At 38.3% G+C, this 27,311-nt stretch overlaps 2 protein-coding genes across 3 annotated transcripts in view; both read right to left on the bottom strand.

Moving 5' to 3' along the window:
• The window catches only part of iqgap2 (IQ motif containing GTPase activating protein 2), a 62,693-nt gene extending 52,544 nt beyond the window's left edge, over positions 1-10,149 (bottom strand). The window contains exons 1-2 of the mRNA XM_066711958.1: positions 9,890-10,149; positions 2,695-2,794 (exon numbers count right to left, since the gene is read on the bottom strand). Coding sequence (XP_066568055.1) covers positions 2,695-2,794; positions 9,890-9,935 — 146 coding nt within the window. The 5' untranslated portion in view covers positions 9,936-10,149. The remainder of the gene's footprint in view (positions 1-2,694; positions 2,795-9,889) is intronic.
• Positions 10,150-11,630: 1,481 nt separating this feature from the next.
• The window catches only part of sv2ca (synaptic vesicle glycoprotein 2Ca), a 54,514-nt gene continuing 38,833 nt past the window's right edge, over positions 11,631-27,311 (bottom strand). For both annotated transcript variants that reach the window (XM_066711957.1, XM_066711956.1), the window contains exons 5-13: positions 26,756-26,889; positions 26,106-26,195; positions 25,469-25,579; positions 24,910-24,998; positions 20,441-20,605; positions 19,292-19,425; positions 17,578-17,781; positions 17,068-17,227; positions 11,631-16,709 (exon numbers count right to left, since the gene is read on the bottom strand). In XM_066711957.1, the coding sequence (XP_066568054.1) occupies positions 16,526-16,709; positions 17,068-17,227; positions 17,578-17,781; positions 19,292-19,425; positions 20,441-20,605; positions 24,910-24,998; positions 25,469-25,579; positions 26,106-26,195; positions 26,756-26,889 (1,271 nt within the window). In that variant the 3' untranslated portion in view covers positions 11,631-16,525. The remainder of the gene's footprint in view (positions 16,710-17,067; positions 17,228-17,577; positions 17,782-19,291; positions 19,426-20,440; positions 20,606-24,909; positions 24,999-25,468; positions 25,580-26,105; positions 26,196-26,755; positions 26,890-27,311) is intronic.

Here is a 27,311-nt window from a genome sequence, read left to right as displayed (position 1 = left end):
AGGCTTAATGCTTTAATGCAGTGGCTCTCAGGCCTGGTCCAGCTTGTTGTTGTTCCAGCTCGGCTCTCAATTACTAAACTGAACCTAATTGGCTAACCCAAGATATTGATTTATTTTAAACATTTGGGAGATATGTAAAATAACAAGAGACACTTGAATTATCAAACTTGTAACTGTAGCTATTTTGAACACCACTGCTCTGGTGCCTTATCTTACGGAAACGCAGCCCAGAACGTGGCGAAGGAGTGAAACTGAAAGGAGAGGGCGGGACGGCGCCAGCAGCAACGTTCCACCAGACAGGCTTCCTCCTGCTACAGGTGTTCACTCAACCACAGCGCTGCGCTCATATTGAGCCAGCGTGACAAACCAGAGAAAGGCACTCAAGGCTAAGGCAAAGCAAACTGGTATAAAATCACAAGAGCCTCCGAGACAGAGCTGCTGTGAAATACCACTAACATATGTGAGTCAGTAATAAAGCACACTGCACTCTGGAGAGGTTAACTGAAGAAAAACAGCTGGTCTTTCCAAACTGAACCAACATGAATGCGGGATGTACTTTGCAAGTGAAGCAATCTTAGGTCTATGTCTCCATGCCTGCTGGAGTGTACTACAGCAACAGCCAGCAGTGGTGATGAAGGTCAGGTTAAATGCCAAATTGCCATTTTTATGTGACCACTAATATGTCGGATATATTAGAAGGCTGAAGATGTAAGTGTATGCTTTTCTTCGGCTGAATTTCAACACCTTTCCATGTCTAAAAGCAAAGCACTCCAGACTCGACTGCTGCACGGACAAAACCGAACCATCCTCTTCCAACTCCAGTTCATATTTCTAATGCGGAAACCGCTGCACCTGCTTAACAAATAACATCCACATTAGACAGACATAGTATTAATAATAATGATAATATCCTATAATTAGCCGAGTTTCAATGCAGGGCAATATTCCATAATTCAATGCATTGTGATATAAAATCAGTTTTCCTAGCTCTGTGTTAATGATTTAGCGACAAGTCCAAACTCCAGGCCATAGCCACACTGAAAACAGTATGGAGGATTTCGGCAGGAAACTGAGGCATCATCATATCTGTCACATTATCGCAACACATTGAAATGAGAAGGTCTGTTTGTCATCAGTTTTCTTTAAAGATTCGGATGATTTCCAGATTCACGCATTGTACTCTGGAAAGGATCCAGATGTCACAAGGTTGTTTAGAAAGCAGCTTCCTACTTGAGACATAATTTAATCCAGACAGCGCTGCTACAGCACAAGGACAATGAAAAAGGAGGCCAGTGTTTATCAGAGAAGGCTGCAGGCTCCTGAACTTTGCCTTTCACTAGAACTATATTCAACAATACATTATTTTCCTCCTTTTGTTTCTGCATACATAACACTTGGGTTTCACATAGTGTTAGTACTTAATATACAATACATTCGTTGATTCAGATTTGATAAGTACAAGATCATCGCAAATATTGGATAATTTTTTATGGAGCATGTCGAGAGTGACATTTGGGAGGAATTTCAATGAGGTTCTGTTAATAAAAAACATGAAAGAATCAAATTTAGAAATATTAAATATTAAAACCTTCCATATTAAAATCAATACTCATGTCAATTTACACTACTAACAGTGACAAACCATACAATCTTGATTAATCAATATTCTGTATTAATATGCAGTGACAGTTCAAAGGTCAATTGTTTTCTGCATAGTTTATTCAGGGGAGAGAAAATCGACCTCTGACTATGGAATAATACTAACTGATACAGTATGTAATGCTACTTTTTTTTACTGTAGAGGCTCACCAACTGATTTTCCTACCTAAAGCAGATAGCCCTATTATATGCAGTCAGAAGGAAGATGGCACAATGGTTTTGCATATGGCAGCAGGATATACTTCGCTTATAAAACACATTTTGCAGGGAAAACTGTATGATGTGTTTTTTTGTTTTGTTTTTAACCACACCACCACTGTATTGTCGCTGCGAATCCACTCCAAAAGCAGGCCTGTGAAATCTTGCTCTTCTATTAATTGTGTTCAGTACCTACATACACATAAAGCAGGGAGTACATATAAGTAGTTCTGTACCCATGAGCTCTGTGCACAGAGCTGTGGTTTTGCAGTGGTATGGTATCTTCTCAAAAAGGTACAAATGATTCAACTGATTGAGCAGGAAATGAGAGGCTGCTGTGTCTGACATAGAAAAAGAAACGCACCAAAAAACAGGCCACTCCCTTGGTTAAAATAATATGCAAGATTTTTAAGTTACAAACATGTCTGTGCTCAGATACTACCAAAAAAACTATTAAACCTGAAACTATTGTCAAATTCATGTAATCCTTGGGGGGAATGCAATCATACATCCTGTGAAACACTAAAGTATAACAGTATAAAATAAATTAAAAAATACAGATCTTAATTAAAGCTTCAGTAAAAATAAAAACATCAAGACAGTTATGCTCCGACACTAGATTACTAGGAATACACATCTAGTAGTACAAAGTTTCAAACATCTTCTGATACAGGCCAGAACATAAGTTGCTCAAGAGTAAAAAATGTATAAAAACTGGCACCACAAAAATGTTTTACATAAATGCACTTGTAGATACAGACATGCACAGAAAGCAATCCCGCAGTGCTGTGGCACAACCACAGACCACTGCATGCACTGGGCCCGTCTTTAGCTTACCGTTTAGCTTCCTCTAGGTGACACAGATACTCATAGGCAATGTTCTGCCGTCTTCTCTCGTCCATTTCTTCCGCCGAGAGCCTCTCATCGTCAACAATAGCTGCAAAACACACAAGACAAAGTAAGTAAAATGAACACGCAGAGCAGAGCTTTAGCAAAGAGTTAGGCCAAACACATGACTACAGGAAACAGGGATCAGCATCTAGTCAGTACAGTAACAGGTTTCCATCCTGATTTGACTTCACATGATGTAAACACATAGGCCAACTTCATCCTTTTCATCAGCTGCTATAAGTCACTTTAAGTAACAGTAGGACCACAGTTCCAGACAAAAGCTGTAAATATTGTGTAGTAAACATTGACCATCAGCTGGTGCGGCATTTCATGATATTGATCCTTAAAATATATTTTTAAGTTTACTTGGATGTGAAATAACATGAGGTGTCAAACAAGGGTACAACTGCTGTTCATGTTAAAAGGAGTTGTTTAAGACCTCTGGAGGTGAAGCTTCACAAAAACTGATGCTATAAAATGCACACATACTTTGCCTTCAATTGCATTGTTGCACACACTTCTACAACATACACAAACTTTTCCTTAAATACAGTCATTTTCTCCATAGGTGCTCATGACTCTTCTGTCTTACACAGAGGGGAGAAGAAGGAATTTAATTCAGACAACCTGCACTACATATATGGCCCAGTCTTTATTGAATAAGAAGCACAACCATATAGCACAGAAATCCCTGGATCTAGGCTAACTCGGACAGGCCGGAGGGTGAGTACAGGAGGGCTGACCTCAGCTCTATGTTGAAGCAACAGGGTAAAGTGCAGCGAAGATTTCAGAAGACTCTGTGGTTTCTAAACAGAAGTGACCTTCACCCCTATAATAAGCTACCCATCCCCCCACAAACTTAGCCTACTCTCAGCCAAATCCAGCCAAATCCTTTTATTTCTGGCTCACTGCTGCTCAGGCTGCACTTAAAAACACATGTCCTGCAATGACACAGCAGAGATACGGCCCACAGCAGCCGGGCAAACCGTTTCACTGGCACCCATGCTGTAACCGTAAGTGACCTTTAAGACAAACTGAGTGCTGTGTGACTTCAAGCTCAGGTGGGGCTGATTATGCTCAGAATAAGACCATGAGCAAGGGCTCACTGGCTGAAGGAGCTGAAAGAAGCATTACAGTCTTTCAGTCTCATGTGCACCGAGCTGCTGCTTGGTTGGCGACACAGTGGAAGCTCAACACTGACTTCTGCCTCCTATGTGTTAGGAAAAGGCAAATATGAGCCTGATCAGCTGCCTTCAGCTGTCTTTTTCTATCTGATGCTCCCAATGCACTGGAGAACAGTTTGGATAACTGAGCCGGTCAAACTCCGTGACAGAGCAGCCTGCCCTAACAGATCCCTTTGTGACACTGTGCTCCGACTTGTGTACACCGGGTTTCCCTCGACATACCCACAAAAATGGACATCTACTCGGCTTCACAGACTTTTTCATGGCATGACCATATCAATACTAATACATTCTTATTTGTGTGATTCCAAGTTATCCCTAGCAGTCGGTGAAGCATTTTGCAACTTAAATTGGAGCCACCACAGTACCAAATCATATTCACACAAGTGTAATCACAGAATATGAACTGTAAACTATGTGACCTTGAAATCCCAATGAAAGTGAAACTACAAAGGCAGATACTGTTGGCTTTCGCCATTTAACAAATGCAAACTAAAGTCAGAAAAACACGGTACATCCAGTGTCTGTAGTCTCCTAAAGACCGATCAGCATATTTTTTGGTACACATTACATTTAAGAAAGCATTCAAGTGTGTCCGATTCTTAAACAATTACTTGATTAATGAATAATGTTGATAATGTGTTTATTAGCCGAGGCATTTGTCATGTCTTCAAATAACAGCATTGGTCAACTTCGAATGACTAATTCTGCAGAAGGGAAAGGTGTTGCCTTAGCACAGCATGTTAATGCTGTTAGTATTGAAGAGTGACTTCCCTTGATGGGAGAGGCCAGGAGTTAGAGAAGTGCTGCTGGTTGGATCTAAGCTGTGGTGCGGGTCTGTGTTGAACATGCAGTACCAGTATACATGCACACCCTTAACCAACCCAAAAGCTACCTGAGCAGAATACCTGAATGCTACTGAAATTGAAAAGTCATTTAAAACTACATTACTGTAAGTCATTTCAGACCAATAGTAATTTAATGAGCATTCTTGCAAGCGATTAAAAGAAAAAAAAAATAATAATAATTTTAACATCAAAAGCCAATAGCATGTTTTCAATTTTCAGGTTCCTCTGTTTACAGTGAGAGATAAATGAGGCTGCCAGGTAGCGCAGTCGGCACTATCCGTCACTGACGCAGCAGAAAGAGCCCTGTTGTTGTTCCCACAGGTGATCATTTCAAACTGCTGCTGCAGAACAAAGCTGCTGCAAACATGAAATAGGATAGACAGGATCCCTGAAAGAACTGAAGGGATAAGCAGTCATGTGAATCCAGTGTTGTGTGGGAGGTGGGGTTTGGGGGTGATTAGAGTTATAGTGTGACGCTGGCACATCAGACATCGGTTTTCTCTTTCGAAAGTGATTGGTGCTACAACCACATTTAAAGTGTTACTACATCACAGTGGCACCATTCACAAAAACATTTAAAAAATCTGTCAACAAAAACACGTAGTCATGTGCACTGTAGAGATCCGTTTCATCTTTGAATTCCTCGACGTGAAAGATATTCCTCGAAACAGTACGCTTCACATTAAGGACTGGTACAATATGACACAATGATGCAAATTCTGCACATCAGCTACCTTTCGGATGCAAAATTCATCCACCTGCATCCACTGCCTGTATTCCTCTACTGAGCAGGAAGGGTTTGAGCCACCTTTAAAATACTGTAACCAAGCCAACTCCTAACTGAGCAAACAGAATCCTGCGTTTGCTAACAAGGAGCGACAGAGGATTTGCACAAGACAATCTAGCCCTTAAGAGAACTGAAACATGTTTAAACAGTTTTTAAAGGCTTTCTATCTTAACTCATTCAGGATTAAAACCAACTTGCAGACACTTGAAAAATGTAACATACTGAGAGCCCCAGCAATAGCAAACAGTTGGACAGATGATTAAAATGCCAAGCAGGCCAATTAATTACCTACAGGAGTAATTGTAAATGCCTTCCTTTAGTCTAATCAATTACATCTAAAAGCATCCACATCAGTATTCCCATACAGTGCTGGTTCTCAACACTACACTACACAGAATAACACTGTTCTGGGAGGGGGAAAAAACGGACATTGAAGGAGCAGTATAGCAGATTATACAGGCCTAACCTACATTCTCCTGCGGTTTGGTTCTGCTCTGCAAGAGTTTCTGTTATAGAATAGATTCTCCCCAATCTAAAGATACTAGTTTTTGATCCGACCATTTGACCTACACTTTGTTAATGTGCAACTTCACTGATCCATTTGTATACTTTACTAGTGAATCATTTCAGTTAGAACTCTTATCTGATAACACTTTAGATCTCAGAGACATTCAAGATATGCAGCAAGCTTCTTGAGTCACAGTTATGGCTGTGAAAAAGCATTATTACACAAATGTGACGTTCGTGTTGTAATTGTTGGGACAAGTATTTGACTTTTTACTTAATACTGTAGTTTTATGTTGTCGTTTTTCTTTTACGCAACACTGCAAACATCTCTTTCAGCAAATGTGCCAGTCAGGTACCTCACTAGTGTTTCAATGACCTCTGGACTGTAACACACCAAGCTAATGCAGTAGCACTGTGCCAGCCTGCCCAACCCTGGAAGTTTCTTCTGTACACCCTTGTTTTAATATTAGAAAAGGGAGTGCTAAATTACTCCCCACCCCCACCTCCCATCCTCCTGTATATACACAGGATCCTTCTGATGAAGCATGGGATACTTTGAAGGCCACCCACGGGCTGTTCTATTGTAGGATAGCGCACACACTATAAACACACTGGAGGACCACTAAAACACTCAGTTCAGCCACACATCCTCTGGTTTCTAAATTAAGCTCTTTAAGAATATACCATTGTTTTTCTCTTCCATGATTACTTACAACATACATACAGTCAAAATTGTCCTTGTCGGTTCTACAGTATACAATGAACACGCTCTCTGTCAAAGCTCTGCCTTCTCAACATGGTTAGTCATTGACAATACTGTAGAAAAAATACGGGAAGTTCCTATAATTATATTTAGTTGTTTTGCGATCTTGAGTTGTATTAGTATCTCAGACATACATCACTAGACCTGTCTCCTTGTTGATGAACAGAACTAGAAAATTATCAGGCTGTGCATCTGTTCAGAGTCATTATATAGGAATGATCTTTTAACAGGTAATGAAGCTTGTGAACGTAATCCACACCAAATCCTAACTTTGTATTATTTGTTCATAATTCAACTTTTATCTGGTAAAGACAGAGGAAAAAAAGGTAAATATTTTAAAATACTAATGCTAATAATATGAATATACTACTACTATTATTACAAATAATAATAAGTAGGGTTGTAATTGAGTGTTCATTCACTAGCCAGGTTGTTGATTTTAATTCAGGACCTTCCAAAGTTCATTAAGACATTCACACAGTGTCAGTGCTTAGTTTTTTTGTTGTTTTTTCCTTTTAGAAAACTTTGACTAAGAAATCATGAACTTAAAAGCAAACTCAAAACAAAGAAAAGAAAAAGGGTTGTACACCTATTATTTGCATTATCATTGTAGTAGTGCAAATCCATACCACTATGATGAAAAAACAAACCCTTGTAATTTATGTAGTTTTACTATGTGGCCTAATACTGACATACATTATTTTTTATTATTTAAGATTAGCATTTTGAGGAAATTTAACTTGATCAAACATTCATACACTCTTCTTAAACATTAGAACACTATAATTGAAGGTCCAGATTAATTTACTAATCTACCCGTAACCGTTACTCAATCTGCCGTTTATTTATTCTTGCTTGTTACACACAATAAAACCACTCTGATTATGAGAGTTAACCTTCAGGGAACAGGGACTCTTGTGTTGAAGAAACATTTATTTTCATGACGTGCCCAGTACCTAAACATTACTTTTTTCTGGATTCAGGATGTTTTGAAAGGGATTGACAGTTGCAGATGACTTCTTTAGTAAAGCTTTTAAGCCTTTCCCCCCCCCCAGCATTTGATTTCACATGGAAGCCATGAATCATACTTAATTGCCCTATAATGACAAGGCTTCCCAGTCTTTTCAGTTAAGCAAGGTTAATGTTATAATTTAAATTAGTGATTTACACAGTTTCTTGAAAACCTCGGACCTTAAAATCACAATAGCATGCAGCCGTTTCGTTTTTGACATGATCACATGGATCAAAATAATCCCATTACAAACCTATCTATTTAATAATTAATAAGCAGTAATGTCTTGTCTATTGATTCTGAGTGAAATACACAAAGGGCAAACACAAAAGTGCCATATCAGTTACCAGGTGTTTACAACACATGTCAAACGGTACAATAGAAGTCTTTCTGGTAGCAAAAACCATCAATAGGTTGTAGATAGATCTAACTCCTTGGACTAGTAACACAAATATGAATGAGTGAGTGAGTGAAACAGGTGACAGACGATCGAAGGTCACTGCTTAAGTTGAGCAGTAATTCTCATACTTAATGAACAGAAGATATGCAAATAATCCCAAAACATCTTCACATACTTTATAATAAGTGAGAAGACAGAGTGTGTGTGTGTGTGTGTGTGTGTGTGTGTGTGTGTGTGTGTGTGTGTGTGGCAGGGGGTCATCTAAAATAATACCCCAGAAAAAGAACAGTCTATAAAATGCACACCGATTCCTCCAATCTACACAAAATCTACACAGCGAAGAGCTGCGTAGTGTCAAGTCAGTCTCCTCCTGGATGGTTTGAGGCATGTGTCCTGGCTTTGCAGAGTTCTCCTTGCTGGTTGACAGACCCAACCTGTCCTAACACAGCTGCTGAGACTGCACCGGAAAAACTCACTGCATCCTCACGATTACTCAACATTAACAAGCGGCCTGGGGGGCATGAACGCCATCATACCCTGGACCCCCAGAGATGTGTTTTCTCCTCTCCTCTGTGCCTAGTGGTTATATCCACTCTTATGGCCACAGAGACTGTATTGTAACAGATCCTGTTTGTTTGATATCTGTGAAAGTCAGCCCTCTGTGACAGCTTGTACCTAGCTAGCCATTCATTTACATCAGCTTCTTGTCTGGGGTCTGGATGTCTGTAGGCTAAGCCTTCTGTATAGCCTATTCTTATGTCTACCCTGGATGGCTTTATTCCTACTGAATAAGAATTGACTGTGAATGTACTTGTGTCCAGTTTTATGTGTCTTAGTTAAAACAAAACGTAGCCTATAAAACATTGTCGTTTTGTTTTACATACAAACCGCCTTGTGCAATTAAAAGTGGACTTTGCATACGTCTTATGTCTTCCTACCCCCTGGTGTTTCTTGTGACACACAAATCTATTAACCTTAATCCTCTGGTCACTCCAACTAAAACACGTGACTTCCTTCTTCAGAAAGCAGTCGCACAGTGATAATAATGCGGCTATTTTACAGGCCATAACTTCTGCAGCTATAACCGCAGTGTATCTCTTCATTCACAGTTCTAATAATATACCTAAACACTGCTTTGCATCAAGACAAAACCACACATTTCAATGAAGTGTGTGTGTGTGTGCGCGTTTCATCTTCCCCAAGAGACTGCAGTAACGATGAGATGATTAGCGCTTGGCAAAAGCACAGGCTGCGTGAGGTGACGTGCTGCCCTGCGCACCTGTGGCACTAACGAGGCCCGCTGGCAAAAGTGCCACTGTGCAATCTCTCCGGAATAAACATCACAATATTGAACAAACACAGCATCGCATTGTGGAGAAAGCTATACAAGTCGAGACATGATTGCATATATGAAGAATAAACTACGAAAAGCCCTTCATTAGCACAAACACCTGCTCGCTGGGAGCACACGCGAGGATCAATACGGTTGGAGTTCACAGCGTGCGTTCAGGAACGAGTTACACAGGCCGCTACAAAGACAGTGAGACACCACACCTACAGCACACATGCTTCAGTCGGCGGGAGTAGGTGCGAAAGGCAGCCGCAGACACAAGCACAAGCGGCACTTTAGACGCACTTACATCCATAGCGCGGTCTGAGAAGCGCCGTGTTCTCCTCATAGTACATCCTGTCGCAGCTCCTCCAGCTTAGCGCCTCCAGTCGTTCAGAAAACACAGACGTGTCCCTCCGTGAGCGCCAGGCAGCGGATTCGTGCTCAAACCCCGCACATCGACTTGCATTCAGCCGAGCCGTGCCGTGCCGTGCCGTGCCGTGCCGTGCCGTGCGTGCAGTGCCCTCGGACCTGGCGTGCGCCTCGCCTCGCTGTGCACCTTTCTGTGCGCAGCTGCTGTGAGCCGTGCTGGCCACTCCGCTCCCTTCCTCCCTCTCCCCCGTTAACCATTTACCTTTTGGATGGGTTTGGCAGCCCGTAGCACCCCCTGGTGGCACACTAGATGTCCATTCTTGTGTTCTCTTTCTTTCTTTCATCAGTTAAGTATTCAAATGCGGAAACATCTTTCTAGGTGACATTCAAGGCGGTTTGTTTAGGGAGACACTGGTGGGTGTTGTTTTATGTAAATAAGTGTTTAATGGCACCTGTTAGTGCCTGTAAAGAAACGGCATAGTAATCGTAAAGGATCAAATGCTTGATGGACAGATTGTGTTAGGGGACAAATGAGTTCTTTCAGATTAAAACCATCCTTTTGATTTGCCACGAAAAATACATGCATAAATATTGTCTCAATACAGTCAAAGGCTTACTTTGAGTTGTGCTTCTCTCTATTCGAATAGAATATGTTACATATGAAGTGAAATATCAGGGGTTTCAAAGTTTCACCTTTGAACTCCAGTAGCCAAATGGTCAAGCAAAGTCCTGGAAGATCAGCCTTTAGTACGCTCACATGTCTGTGTGAATGTTGCAAGAGTGGAGGTCAGGGGAAGTGGGAGGTATAAGAGAAAAAAGAAAAGCCAGTAGAAAAACAGTACATTTCCTCTAGGCTAGATCAACAGCTAAATATGTATCATGCACAGGCCTGTGTATCTCATTTGTCTATATATAGGGTATTACAGCTGACCACTGCATGGGGGTATTGGTTTTGGTTTTGATTCAAATTTGTCCTGCAGAAAGGTTTCTAATATGCAGAGAAAGAAAGAAAGACACAGACAGACAGACCAAGAAAGAAAGAAAGAAATTGAATGAAAATGCAATATACCCTATAGAAGGACCTGCAAAAAAAAACCTGAAATCCCTTGGAACTCGTAATGTTCTCAGAATAAGCAGCAAACACTGCCGGATAAGAAACGTGATAGGTAAGGAATCCACAGCAGGACCATAAACATCTTATTAATTCACTGTGGTCCTGTGGAGTCCTTCCCCTACAGATTTCTTACACAGCAGTATTGCCTCCCTTTGCAAAGCCACCTGTACTAAACACTACACTAAACACTAAACTGTGCTACCAGGCTGGCACTTCACAGAGCACACTGGGGTGTACAATAAGCAGGACGTCAGAGAGCATTTTGGGGTTCACTGTCTCTATAACATGTGGCAAAGCTGGTGAGACCCGTATCTATGATGTTATAGTGTTTAGGGATGGGGTGGGATGTGCAGTCATATTTTGGTGCATTGTTGCAATTAAACAGTCAGCAGAACATTTGTTTTTTCAACAGGTGCAATCAGCCTAATGGGAACCATAGTAAATTACCCATTACCCATAAAGCAATTACAAAAGATGTGTTTGAGGATCTGTAGCATTAGAATTGGATGCTTCATTGGTTAGCTTAATTGTAAACCCTGAGAAGATAAACAGAAAACACAATATGTATTATGGAGAACATAACTCTTTACTTTAATACTTGTGGACCGCAAATGCACCCACCTCTATATGATTTACATTGCATCTTTTGATTTACATTAAGGATGGTTATTTGGCAAATATTTTTATACACACCTTCACATAATTTATAGATCTGTACTGTACATACAGTCATCCCACGACTGGCATGCCCTTTCACAACTATAGACACAGCTTTTTTAACAAAACAAAAAATGAAAGAAAGAAAAAAAAAGAAAGAAAGAAAGGAAGAAAGAAAGAAAGAAGAAAGAAAAAAAGAAAAACCCACCCACAAATCTGACACCAAGAAGCTTACAAGAATGATACATTCACATGTTTAGAAATGAATACTTTCTCTGAATACAAAAACACAAAATCAAACACACACAAAGTAAATCAGCACACACATGCAAGCACACAACAGCTGAGAGCCTTGCACTTCTGGGATATATAGCAGTTTGAGAACGGATGGGCCATTGCCAAGACTTAAGGTGCACAAACAAACCATGATAACACTTCAGTAAATAAAACTAATACATTAGCAAATGACCCTCAGAAATGAAACTCAAAATTATATACAATATTTACAGAAATAAGAAACATTCTTTGCAGAAAACATCTGAAATGAGAGTTAAACTTTGTATACTTGATTAAGATTTAGGTCTTGTAACAAACCAAGATCATAGCACTGCTGCAATCTTTGTGGTTCAAGAGACAATATACATTTTAAGAACTTGATAGCACTACAGAGGTCATAGCTGCACTATAACATTGGTTTAATGCAGACCTTCTTAAAATGGCTTTTTGTCAATAGTACCTGCTCTAATCGGTATATTTGTCTTAGAATTGTATAATATAGTATTAAACAACCAATCTTCAATAAAATATATAATATGTTCAAAATGTGTATTATTTATACATGTAGTAATCCTGGCAATGGGGCTTTCACAAGCAAGCTTAAGCACACACAAGAAGATGAAGTGTGCGAGCTGCAGAGTCCATCTTACAAGAGCTACACTAACAGAAAGAGCAGACACTACAGATGAGTTTTACAGATAGGTAAATATGTTACACAGAAAGTATTAGTAACAGAGTCCTAAAATGTTTGTTTTTTGTTTTTTAACATAACACATTAAGTCACATTGACAGAAATTGGGAGAAAAGGGTTTACATTTGTCAGTTATTCTTCACTTCTGTCAAAACACTAGAATATATTCACTATTGTACCATCAATGTGCAGTTTATTTGCTCCAAAAGCTTCATATGATGCACAGATATTTTGTTTTAAGAATGAAATTCATATTATTAAATATATTTGTCAGTAAAATGATATCTTGTGAATGCAACCCCAGATATCAGCAAAATAGAATACTACCCAAAGGGGGATGGGACATCACTCATGGGGAACTCAAAGTTGCCTATAGGCCCAGTGCAGCGGACCCCCCCTGCCTGCTTTAACTACAGTGCACAACGAAATCAGCCTCTTTTCAGCTGTAGCCCAAAATACTCAGGTGCAACCTTTGCAGCCTTTGGGTAGAATTCTCTTTCTCAGATAACCGGGTTTGCATTCACAAGCTATCTTTATCTTTCAAACTGAGAAACCTACCCAAAGGGGGATGGGATACCTTATACCCAAACTGTCATAAGGGAGGTCAGCAGCAAAGCTTAGGGAAACCAACTCTGGGACAACAGTCTGCAAAGAGATGAGGCCTCGACTAAAGCTTATCAAACAATAATGTAAAGGGGCAGCAGGGAGCCAACAGGCACCCACACACTTCCAATCAAAATAAACCAGGAACAGGGCCACCATGCCATGATCAACTGGTAAATAGAAACACAAACACTGAATGGGCAACAGGGGCCAGCAGGTGTCTGCAAACCACCAGTCACCTCAACTGGCTATAACAAATTATCAGGACATGGTGACCAAATAGAGTCACAGTCCAAGGAAATGCACCTGCTGTCAGTGTGAGGGACTCTTCTCCCAGCTTAGATTAGATATGGTCGAGAACCAGAGCTGTGAGGGTTTGGACGCACTCCAAGGGGTGTACACAAACCAGCCAGTCATCTAGATATTCAAGTAATATTCACTAATGCCCTGACTCTGCAGAGGGGCCAACACCATGTCAATGCACTTGGACAAGCATTGCAGGCTGTCCGTCCTCTGTGGCTGAACGGTGACCTGGAGCCAGAAGACAACAAGACACGTCTAAGCCTGTGCAGAGTCTGCCCCGAGAGGGTGGCTGGGAGGGGATCGACTGAGATGAGGGTGGCGATGGGCTTAAAGAGAGCCTCAAGCGTGTCACCGTAGCCAATGCGCGGGAGCCAGTTGCCCAGCACAAGTGATCGTGGAGGGAACAAATCCCAAAGTGCGAGCATGTAGGACATATGGCATATAGGTCAGCCAGGGCCTGGTAAGGTCCAAGACAGGTCATGCACAACATATGTCCATCTGCTGAATCGAGATCCCAAAGCTGTACCTGCAGCCGTGGACTGGAGCTGGTGTTAAAGTCAGGAAAGGAGCCCCTCTAGCGTCAGAGATCCAGGCAGGAGCCCAGGGACTCAGCCAGGCTGAGTTGGGATTTCTCCATGGCACTCTTGCCTGTTTTAAACTGAAAATAAAGTCCTGAATCAAAAGGGGGTTATTTTAACAGAAAAGGTAAGCCCATGTCATGGAGGAACTAATATTAATAGAACAATATTACTAATTAGCTCAGTGCGTCACTAGAAATTTATATAACAATACAACAGTCTGCTGAATTAAAAATAATATTAAAACAGAGAAAGAGGCCTTTTGACATCATGAGACAGACCAACTCCTTGGTGAGCGGCAAACAGAGACTGTGTACTGTATTAGTTATAACAGTCAGAGGGAGTTGCCTATAGACAATGCATTCATGAGCTCCCGATGGTAACGAGCGATGTCCCTTCCCCCTTTGTGTAGTACTCTTAATGTAAAAGATAACTGGATTTGGCTTATTTTTGAGGTGTTCTCAGGACCTTCATCATAACATAATTGAAATGGTTTCATTACTATTAAATATTTCATTATTCATCTTCCAAACTGGTACCACTGATGGATAAATGTCACAGACACATCAGACAAATCCATCATAAATTCCACCCCAATTCTAAGCAAATGATTCTATTCTCTTTGGGTAGACAAAAGTAATTCTGCATTGTTCTATGCAGTGGTTTAAAATTATTGTATTTTTTACATTCTTACAAACAAGACATTCTAAAGCCAGCATAGCCCATAGTTTAACATTGCATACCCTTGTGTGTTGCACATTAATCACACACACACACACATACACACACACACATACATATATATGTGTAGCATTTAAATACCTGTTAAAATAAATTCAAATCTATTTTTAAATTAAATTCTCCCATTTTGACAGGTGACATGACAACACTTCTGGACACAGGTCTAAAGGAGAGGCACGTTAAAAAGGCCATTCAGTGTTTTAATGGATGCGCTTGGAGGAGCAGCATGACTGGTATGATATTGATATTGTCACTTGCCACTGAGAGGCATTTCATATATTCACATACAGTAATGCCAAACACAGTCTAATTAATACAAAGCTGTTAACACTGAACTTTGTAAATGAATGACTGAATGAAGGAATAATACAACCAAACCAGAAACTACTTTACACAGACCTTACTAAGTATGTTTAAGATGTTTAAATAATTTCCCCAACAAGCAGAACAAATATTGAAGTATTTTTTGAAATTATAATATCGATAAAGAAATCTGCAATTTGTACTACACATTACAATGATGATGATTATTATAATTGTTAATTTTATTTTTAAAATATGGCCTTTTATTCTTAAATCTGCAGTGGGTGCAAAAGGCTTAGAGACTCGCAGCTGAAATCCTACTTGACATACTAGATCAAAAAAGTATTTAAAGTTAGGCTCAATTAAGTGACTTAGGATCAATTAACGAGTACCCCAGTACTCCAAAGTATGGCCCCAGCAGAATATGTCTCTGGCAGAAACACTGTGTGGCTGAATGAAATGAAATACTATGTGTCCCAAAATGATGTACGGAAATGCTGTACCGGTCCACACAGTGTTAAAATCATAACCAGAAAGAACTTGATCTCTTCACCTGTCAGATTTAACTGCAGGTTTAGAACAAAGAGAGTAGCTTTATAATTTTCAATGTATGTCTAAAATTGCATAGCTCAGGTGAGTGGTTAAAATTTGTATTACTCAAAGTAACAGATTTAGATTATTTCCTATTAATTTCCTATTAAAAGTCCTGATTAAGGTTTAAGACAGCAGCATTGTACAATATCTAATATATTTCAGTAACTAACTTGGGAGAAATGCAGGATTCATATAACATTACATTAAGAGGAATAATATGAAAAAGATTGGTTCCTCTGATTTCATAACTATTTTAGGGTGCCTTAAAAATAGATTTATTTACACAATTTTAGATGCACAGTTTTAGATTTGTGGATAACTCTCACTTTAAAGTGAGTTTGTTATTGTTTGTTTTTGTAATCCCTACTGACAAATAATTTCATATAAACACATTATCAAAAGATATGAAGATAGTTTGAATGCTGAAACAGTCCAAAAGAAAAATGCTATGTTTTATTTAATTCACAAATTTGTTAAAATGCATAGACTGTATTCACAAATTCAGATTATTGCTGTCTGTGAAGCAAAGCATTTAGGGTTCAATGAACAATTAATTTTCTCTCTGGACTGGCTGTGAATGGTTCAGTGAATCAATCAATCAATCAATAAAGAAAGAAAGACAGAAATGACACATACAATTTCTGCTGTTTTCAACTTGTCTAAGCCTTTTGCACCTTTCAAGTCCCCCAGTTAGGCACCTAGAAACACAGCTGGTTACATGAGGACGTTGGATCTGGTGTCAGGAAGCCGGAGTCCAACGAGCCCACCAGAGACCAGCACTGCGGATGCCAGCAGAATGGGGATGACTTTGGTGATGCCAACTAAAGAGCCGAAGATGAGGTTCCCAAGAACTGCCGCTAATTTACACAGTGCATTACAAAAACCAAATCCTGTTGCCCTGAAATAGAGCGAGAGAAAGAATGGTTAAATCACTCAATGAATAAATGAGTCAGTGTCTGATCCTTTCATAAATATACCCAATTTGTGATATATTATTACTACTTCAGCACCATCCAGTGTATAATCTATCTTGTCTCAAAATATATTAGTATTTAAGTAAACATTAAAACATTCGAGTTTTATTTATTTACTTATTTCTGCAACATCTATTTGTAATTTCATTCTTAAATAAATAAATAATGTTACTTCCAAGACTTATTAAATACAAGCTTGTGTTTTATAATGCTACAGAATCCTTTAATACTAGTAAAATTACTTAAAGACAGCGGTTCAATTCAATATATCCAATGTTATACCTCCTGTCTGTGGGATAGAGCTCCACCGTGATGACATCCAGAGAGTTCCAGGCTGAAATAGTAAGGCCATTGTAAAGGCACAGCATTCCTATCATCATCGACTCGCTTGTTCCAAACCACAGGAAGAAGCAGCTGATCCCTGACAGCACCATAGAGCCACCTGCAGACCACAGAACAAATAGCCATGCTTTCAACAGAGTGAATGGATTTGGGGATAACAAGAAATTAGATATATATGTATGTGGTATGGGGTGGTATAGTGTTATAAGGTTATAGTAAATTATTTAAGAAACATTATATATAGATATTTATTCATGGTTATATTTTAATTATTTTATTTTTATTTTCTTAAAATATTCACTGGGGAAAGTGGGGATTCAAAATACAAGCTTCAGATTCAGAGTCTGACTGACTGAGCCAACCAAGCTATCACGACTGCATATCACAATGCATTGAATAAACAATCACTGGGATCCTTTTTAGTGTTGCACATGCTGTCTAGTCACTTACCTAACATGGTCAGGCGTCCAATTTTATCCATGAGCAATGCAGATACTATATTTCCTGGCAGCACTGCCAGTGTCCCCAAAAAGTTAACAAAATAAACCCAGTAGGCACTGTAGTCATCATCAAACGTCATTTGACAGCCCGTCTTATTCTGATGGAACGTGCTGTTTATGAGCACAGTGTCAATGAGTTTGGAGTCATCAATATCTAGTGAAAAAACAGAGCTTCTATTAAAGAGAGAGAAAAAAAGTAAACTGCACAATGTGTGCACTCACTCTGACTTTACATCTCTAGCTCCAGTGCAAAACTGGCTCTTTTTTATTTTTGTGCACTATTCAAAGGAACCACAAACTCACAGCTTTGTTTAATGGGGTGCACTTTAACTAGACAAAATTGATGAAGTGTGATCTTCTATTAATTATCAATTCAATTAATTTAAAAAATATATATTCAGCAATACACTTGAGGCATCACTGCATTTATATTAAAATGATTATCATGATCTAGTTATTTATTTTCACTGGGTCTCTTGGAGTTTAGACTGCAAAGAAGGACATTCTCCTGAAGCCTTTCCATTCCAATGTGGCAGACGTTTGATTTCTGCTGTTGTTGTGCTGCTGTTTTTAAATTGGTCCTATGCCTGAGTCAGCTGAAATGTTCAGTGCCCTTCGATTCTGAGCTTTCCCAAATGACTTCACTGTTAGCCGTGCGATCTCATTTTGTTATTTGTCAGCATGGAAGTTTCTATACTCCAATCTCCATTTCCTTTTAACCTCTCCAGTGCATTGCAAACTACTTGCCATGTGTCACTTTATTTGAATGTCGTACTCTGGTAAGCATATTGATTAGCAGAATAATTTACTGGTAAGGAGTTTCCAAGTGTTTTGCACCAAGATGCAGACTATTATTTAATAGTTTTTTTTTTTTTTAGATTATCAAACATTTCTTTTGGATTGAATGGTGTTTTGGAGTATAGTCTTTGGAAGCCCATGAGGTGAAGTGATGAAGAACTATATATTTTTGTAACGGTTATGAAAACTGTATACAAAGACATACATACATACATACATACATACATACATACATACATACATACATACATACACAACAATACTAATGCAACTAGATATATACATATAACTTTCATGGTTTACTAGTCCTTGCTTGGGTAATCCATTGGGTTTATGATTTTTGACTCCACAATAAACACTGTACAATGGATAGGAGGCTTAATCATTCTAATACATTCTGCTCCATTCTATCTTGCATTAATATTCACCTTAATTTATTAGTTATGATAATGCTTTTGTGTTAGCAGCTAACAAATGCATTCGTGTAGTATCTTAAAACAAACTTGCAACAACAATTGATATGATCTTATGCAAGGCACCAACCCAACATCTCGCAGAACTTACACCTTACAATATATAATCTTTCATTGTGCATCTAGAATTTGTGACTAGAATTAACTACATGCATGTATCTATGCTGTTAGCAACCACCTTACTCACAAATCAAGAGTATACAATAAGAGTTTGCATGGTAAAGCCCTTTGAAAGGGTTAATGTTTCACAGCCATGTAGTATATTCACCAAACCAGCATATGAGAGGTATTGAAGAGGACCGAAAAATACATATACAGGATAATATTGAAATCTGGTCATGCCAACTTTAAAATGCCTTTCCTGTCATTTCAATTCCTCTGCAAGTGCCTCACCAGTGTTGTAGAAGAAACCTTCAATAAAAGTGCAATTCCTAAAATAAGTCCCCAGGGATGTGATGTCATCAAAGTAGCAGTTATAGAAGGTGGAGTCAATGAAAGTGACCGATTTGAATTTCATTCCAATAAACCTGTGGAAGAATGGAGAAGAGTCATTATAGAGTCAGAGAAGGACTTGGGACTGACACACATAATCGTGACAATAAAACTGACAGGGAACTAAATAACAAGATAAACAAAATACTTTGTTAATTACTTAAAATAAAGTAATAAATCATTAAGAATGCTTTTAAAAGTAATTAATCCAAATTATAAGCCTTAGATAAGTAAACAGATTATCTTTATAGCACAATCTTAAAACTAGATGTTCATTGTATATCACAAGTTAGAACAATATTAATTTGTGATTTTACCTTTTAAAGGATCCACTTTTAAGAACTAATGAAAATGAATGGCCCAGAAATTGGTCTTTACGAACTGAATAACTCTCAGACAAAATATATAATCTGTGGTATTTAAAAACTTTACTATTGCTTAATTAAACCAGGAACTTTAATTAACTATTTTTATTAACAACAAGCCTTTATTAAAACCTTTACCATAGAGGAAACAAAGCGATAATTAGTGCTGTGTCTCCTGTAGCCAGACAATGTTTCTACAAGATCTAATTTACTTATATGTTTTAAAATGTTTTTTAAAACCAAAGTATTTATCCTTTTCTTTTAATAACAAGCATTGTGTGTACATGAAACTGTTCTGATGATTACACTCCCCTATGTTTGAAAGAGCATTCAAGGCCCCTGAATCGGGGGAGCAATTTGTCATCGGTGTGAGGCTGCATGGGGCTCAGAGTAAATTATGAGGTATACATGCCTTGCAATATGAGGCTCTGCTTAGGTTAGCATTCAATCTTTTAAATAGACTTGGAAAATATTTATTTCAAAAACAGAAATCATTTTAATATGCAGGATTTACACTGCACAGTAATATGTGGGCTGTAAGATATTTCTTTAGCCCTCACAGAAATGCTATATAAAGCCAGAAGCTACAGAAGAGGGAGCAGGTAGAGATAACATTTTTTAATTTCCTGGGCTGTGAGCTGATAAAAAGGAAAGTATAAATTACAGGGCACAAAGCCATTCCAACCTGTCATTGATGTATTCTCCGTTAGTGTGGATCTGGTTCTCCAAAGTAAAGTTGAAAGTGAAATCCTCAATCCTCTCTTTGTGGAATTGTTTGACCTTTGACGCATACTCATCAGACTGCAGGTGTTTGATGACATCAGGGAACCAGACAGACAGACCATAGTAACTGCACCCAAACAACAACAACAGCAACGGCAAAAACAGATAGGCAGAGGAAATTAGGAGTTGAGACAGGTATTGATAACAGACATCATTTTCTGGCAAGTGTTGGCTTCTGCTGTTCTGTTGTTTTTCTTATAGATGACAAATACAGAAGCACTTTTTATCTCAAAGGGGAGAAGGTATAAACAAATATTTATAAGCAACATCTGAAAATCACTTAAAAGAAAAATAATGTCCTCTTTATTAAAAAATAACTACAGACAAAATTAAACATACTTCCAAGGACACCATGTTTTCTTTTTTCTCACCCACTGTAGTATAAAAGGCAGATGTTTTTCCATCAATTATACAACAAACAATAACTATTTCCTGACAATAATGAATTCAGGAGATCCGTTAGCTCACAAAGACATGCATCTAGTGACATTGTTATCAGATGTGTATCCTATTTAATCTCTACTGCACTTCATCCTCAGATAATTTTAATGTCATTTCAGCAGAAGGAAAATATGAACTGCAGAGATATATGATCTCCCACCAATAGAAAAGAACTTGTGAAATAAATCAATAATTGGTTTATGTTGGTTATATTGTAGGTGAAGTGGATGAAGAATTACTAAATGACAGTAATAAGCTTCAATCCAAAATCAAGTGCTTTAAAACAGTTAGTAATGAATCAATACAGAGGGAAAGTAAGCACATACACTGTGTTTGCATACAGGTTAAATTGTCTCATAATTTCTGCATATAAGACAAAAGTGCTTCCCTGTTTCTAGGGCAATAGTAACTACATAAACAGAACCAAACCTATGCCAACATATTTTATCATGCAATCATGGTGATAGGAAAATAAAGTTTAATTTATGAGTTTCAGGAAAGTAAAGTTGATGGACCAAAACCTGCAAATGGAATGTGTTAAGATGACTCCCATTTGATTTGGTTGATCTGCACCAAAAATGAATGTCATAATTCATCTTATTTTCAGTTTGGAAGAAAACATTTTGTTCATCTGGCCAGAAATTCACACACAAGGAACGATGGCAAGTCCATTACAATACTAATGTCAACATTATTTGTTTACATGTCAAATGGTTACAAAATCTAATCATGACTTGGCCAAATTATAATACATCGTGGTTTTCAGTTTGTTGAAAAATCTATACCTTAACTAAACCTAATCCAAAAGCATGCTTGATATAATCTTGCTAAACAGAAAATAAATGCTTTCACAGTTTATGAGATACCACGACCATTAATGTCAGTGTTCATATGTCATATACTGTCTTTGAGACACACTTCATAATATTGCTTATTCCTAATTTCTCTATATTTTGGTTTTGTAACATGAAGGAATTACATTAGGATAACGCCAAAAGCTTTTAAACTTCCCTGTCAAACCACAAGTCTGTAAAACAGTTAGTGAGCTCAACAAAGACCAAGGCAAAGGAGATTAAAAAAGGGGAGAACTGTCAAACGACAAATCCACAGCATGGCTGCAAGCTGACAGTGTCAGAAGCCAACTGTCCCCCTGTGATAGAGCTGTCCCCAAGGGTTATACACTGTTGCCTGGCTTCACCTTTCACTTTCCACTGTGCTACATTCCATTCAATCTAAAAATTGATCATTATTGAAAGCCATAGCACAACTGATTTAAACAAATGGAAGACAACCAAGTAATAAAATAATGATATTAATATGGCACGTATTTCTATGAGCTATCACCAGTATTCAATAAGATAAATACAAAGTCTTGATGACTGTGACATTCATTTCAAAGTATTTATCCAGGAAGTGTAAAACTGTACTTTCAAGTGATTGAGCAATGTTTAATAAATGTCAAAGAGAACACTACCAAAAAGCATATTCACAATTGAATATTAGTATTAGAGGCTTGTTGCATATCCTCAAGTATAGGCACTGTGATAGAGCCCACCAACACACACAATCAACATTCAGAGGGCATTCTGAACCGTGTGTCTACAAAAAATATGAATAAAATATAAAAGAAGAAAATGAAAAAAAAACACTTCATGTGTTCAATTATCACAGCTTCTGATTCTCAGAAAAAAAGAGTAGAGGAAATACATAACTCCAGATTTCATCATAGTGACAAGAGTCATGGTAAACAGGATGTGTGCTGGCTGCCAGGGTTTCAGACTGCACTGCACACAGTTGAAAGAAGGCTGAAAAATAAATGCTCTGAAATGACACAGGACAGCTATCATTATTCGCTTCCACTGGGGCTTCATGTGTAGACAATTTCTTAGATAACGCTCATTACAGGAAACTGAATGACAGCAAAGTTGTGTTTTTCTTTAAGTTTTCCCTCTCTAAACCTCCCAAATTTTTACTTAAATTAGATGAGTAAATTGCACAGGTTATATCTTTAAGAATAAAGCTGCCATGGGATGTTTGTACAAGTATCATATATAAAGGTATCCAACTATATGTAGTCATTCAGTATTTATTACATTGTTTCACTTAAAATACAGGGTGCCCAATCTATGAAGTCTATTAATTTTCATAAATAAGGCCCTTGACCATGTTGTAAACTATAAGCTGTAAAGTTGTAAAGTATAAGCCAGCATGCTTGGAATGATTATACAGATGGCCAGGACCAAAATATCATTAATTCAGAGAAGAACACACAACACACAATGGGCATCTGCTTGGAGTCTAATTGCCTGTGTTTTATCTCTCCTGGGGGATGTCAATGGGGCACTCACAGCAGTTTATTCATTTCAGGGAATTTAAAACTGAGCATCCAATTTGAATAGTTTCTAAATGTCAACTTTGTATGACTGATCACCAAATTTCGTTTTAACTGTGCAGCACTCCCATTGTTTAAACAGAAAGCACAAGATAGAAGACCAGAAGTTTCAAGACCAGAAGATAAAGTGGACCTGGCAGGGCAGGACCCTGGTAGGGAGTGGTCCAGTTATATTCCAGGACACCACAGTGATCACAAGGACACATCTGTGCCTGGCAGATAACCTGCACTGGGCACAGATGTCAAGCTGTTTGTTTACAGTTTTCACAGTTTCTTAGCAGATCCCTGCAGTGAAAGGAGTTATGCTGCATTGGTTACATTATCCACAAGATGGCTGCCCTTCCTCCCTTCCTCATTCGTTTCCTTTACCCAATTGCAGTGATGTCACCTCATGCCAATGATGCAACCACTGTCTTAAACTAGCTGTTCAAGTATTCCATGGTATCAGATTGAACTATATGACTTTGCAAAGAGTTCCCAGACAGCCTTCTTCTGCATAAACAAGTGATTACCCATGCTAATTATAAATACAGTTTCCATTCATATTCTGGCATTTCGCTGTATGAATGAAATTGCTGATTAGTATTACTGTACTGTTATTTACGAGCAGCCTGACACAACTTTGCAATAATCACAGTCACCTTGAGAGATGGCCTTCAGAATTATACCAGCAATATGAATGTAACAAAATTATCCACTGAGTCAGAAGAGTAATATCATTAGGCATTGATCCAAGTCTTGCTCCCTGACAATCAGTCCACTCATACATTATACTGCAGATTGTGGTTGTCGGTCAGATATAGAAAGTGGAGGTGAAGGATGATGTCAATTTATTTTATTAATAGCTTGGAGGAAAAGGCTTTCTGAGCCAATATGACTAATTGACTGGCCAAGCATGGGTTCTTGCCTTGCATATATTTGTTACTGTTTTGGCTCGCTTTATCAATCGGGGCTTGCTTTGTAGTCTCTCTAGAAATAATCTTCATTCAGCTACAAACACACAAACAATACTAGAGTGATCTAGTTAACAAATTAGGCCTTTATAAATATTATTATTATTATCTGTGCACGAATCTCTATAGTACTGTAAGTACCCAGCTGACCTTGGTCATGCTTTAAAATTGTGCCTAAAGTCATTCTTCTTATTGTCTTTCGATACGTTTTTTTTTTCCACTATGTTAAAAAATTCCATTATGCTATTCATATTTAAATAATGATCTATGGCTGCAAAACAACATGCTTGTATGAAGAAAAAACCCTCAACCAACAGAAATGAAGCAGCAGAATAAGTTTAAATGTTCAGAATACAATAATACAAAAACATTCATTCTTCCATGTCTTCTGATACCTTCTGGAAGGTGTCAAATATAGCTGATGTTTGTCACTGGGTTTGATAATGATAATGATTATAAACATACAGATAGAATGAGTGCATATATTATCTTCATTCAATTTCATGCTATTATTCCTATAAAAACATAACAATACATTTTAGATAAAAGGACTGTTACAGTTTCAATAGCAGCAATGAATCTTACCCAAATGAAAGTGTGAACCACACAATGGCAAGCTTAATGGTATTGTCTTTCACAGGGTAGTTGAAGCACCTCATGAATGTCAACCAAATCTGTTGAGGAAGAAATACATTCAGCAAAGATCAAAACTGATAAATACATTTTCACAACTTTAGAAACCTGCACTTAATCCACCATCCCTAAGAAATGAGTACATCCTCCATAGTTAACCACGTAACCTGCAGTCATTAAACAGTCATCCCACTTTAACTACTTAATCCAATTGTTGTGTGTCAGAATTTCCCCCTCAAAACCTTCATTTGGATCAAAGTCCTCATATCACGTGTACAGATACAAAGGCATGTAAACATCTTAATACGATAAAAGAAACCAAAACGTTATATTCCATAATTATTGAGGATTTAGTTTGTTCTCTACTGCACAAAACAACTACAAGTATTCAACACACTGCACATATCTCCATATCTGTATTTTCTGAGGTGGTGCACACCATGGTCAGCTGCTTTCTAGAATACATACAATCTGACAAGGGTGCACATGTGTGTGTTCGCTTGCGACTCACCCCAGAGAGCTCCGTGCGGATTCTCACCACACACCGCGAAAACCAGTTCCCTGTGTCTGACTGGATTTCAATCAGCTCATCAATCTGCTTGGGAGTCTTAATTCTGTTCACCTGTGGGACATTCAGATATCTCAGAGTTTATCTCTCAGAGAGATCTCTTTACATCAAGTAAAATTAGAAGTAACAGAAGAAACCCCAGAGTTTCAAAGAAGTAGTTATAACCACTCTATCCTTGGCCTACATGTTTTTAACCAAGTTGTAAACTTACCAGTGGTATCTTAGATTAAATCAAAATAATACAGACAAATTATGTGGTTTGAAGACTCAGTTTAGTTTAACAAAGAGCTGCAACCAGTGCTCTTGTGAGAATTAGCATTTAAATTCAAATTCAGCACCTCACTGCAAATTCAATCTTGGCTTACACCTCCCTCACAAGCTAAAGCCTTTGTTTTAACAGCATCAATGTGCATTTATACAAAATTATTCTTCGCATTCATATTTTATTCAAAATGCCCACAGTAGTAGGCAAACCCCTCCTGAAATTGAGCTACAGCAAAAACTTGATCTGTGACTCTCACTGTGGATTAGGATGTATAATGAGGTAAGCTTCTTAATTCATGCTCTGGGAAGGACTCACAGTGAACACTTTCTCTGGCTGCCCACGCGCTCTCATGTTGGTGTCGTGAATCTGTTTCAGGATCATCCACGCTTCGTCATGCTTCCCAACCTGCTCAGCACAAAGGAGGAATTAGCAGGTTGGACAGCTTCCCTGCCTGAGCCTGTGATGAATGCAAATTCACATGCATGCCTTGGTAACAGATTGGAAGCACACAGCAATGATTATTTTCACAATTGATTCTTTCTGAGATGTAATTACTTTCATTTAAATTACTGTTACTATTACTACTACTGCTACTAATAATAATATTATGAATATGTATATATATTTTCAAAGTCAAGAAGATGGGTAGCTCTTTTAATGGGATGTTCTTGAACTAGTCTTGGGTCTGTATAGCGTCTGAACCACTTATTCCCCTCTGGTAGTGGTGCTTGATATAGAAAATTAAATGATTTGTTCCAGAAGACTACACTTTGCAGAGGTTCCTTGCATTTCTTGGTCATAAATGAGAAGTGTTTTTTGTTCAGTTCATTCAGTTCATAGTAAATCATTAAACTATTTCTCTTTTTCTATTTCTATATTCACTGAAACTGAAATAAACTCAAACGCCTGAAAGAACTGTTTTATTATTATGTCACCCCTTGTTGAATGAAAAAGTGTTTGTTTACCTCCAGGTAGAATCTGGGACTCTCGGGCATGAAGGTGAGGGCCACCACCGCGGAGACGCAGGGCAGGGCACACACCACCACAAACACCCTCCAGCTGTGGAACTGGTACGCCGAGCCCATGCTGAAGCTCCAGCCTGCAAAAGACAAGACCTGGGTCAGGTGACAGATGCAATCATTGCTACATCTCTATAGCACTTGTTCCCTCAAAGTCAAGAAGAGTTAGTGAATCAAATCCAAGAGTAGGACAGTATCAAAATGTTTTCTTGTACCAGTGCAATTAACACCTTCCAACCAATTGTCTTCCCATAATGTGAAAACAGATAATGCAAATATTCATTTATGGAATTTAAAAATAGTGCTGAGAAGAATTTGTGTATGTTGTGGGGCAAATAAACAAACAAAATAAAGAAATCAATTAAATAAAATGAATGTGGTTTCCAGTGTCTCAGACTGTATATCTGTCAGGTAGTGCGTCAAAGCATTAAATGCCTTCTGGGTCACAATTATTTTTTCAGACCACTTTGCTTGTGACACGGCCTTGAAGAAATGAAGTCAT

This window comes from Amia ocellicauda, chromosome 8 (assembly GCF_036373705.1).
Source record: "Amia ocellicauda isolate fAmiCal2 chromosome 8, fAmiCal2.hap1, whole genome shotgun sequence".
In the NCBI taxonomy this organism is placed as follows: Eukaryota; Metazoa; Chordata; class Actinopteri; order Amiiformes; family Amiidae; genus Amia; species Amia ocellicauda.
The sequence above is the reverse complement of the archived record's forward strand: the minus strand, read 5'-3'. Positions and strand labels throughout refer to the sequence as shown.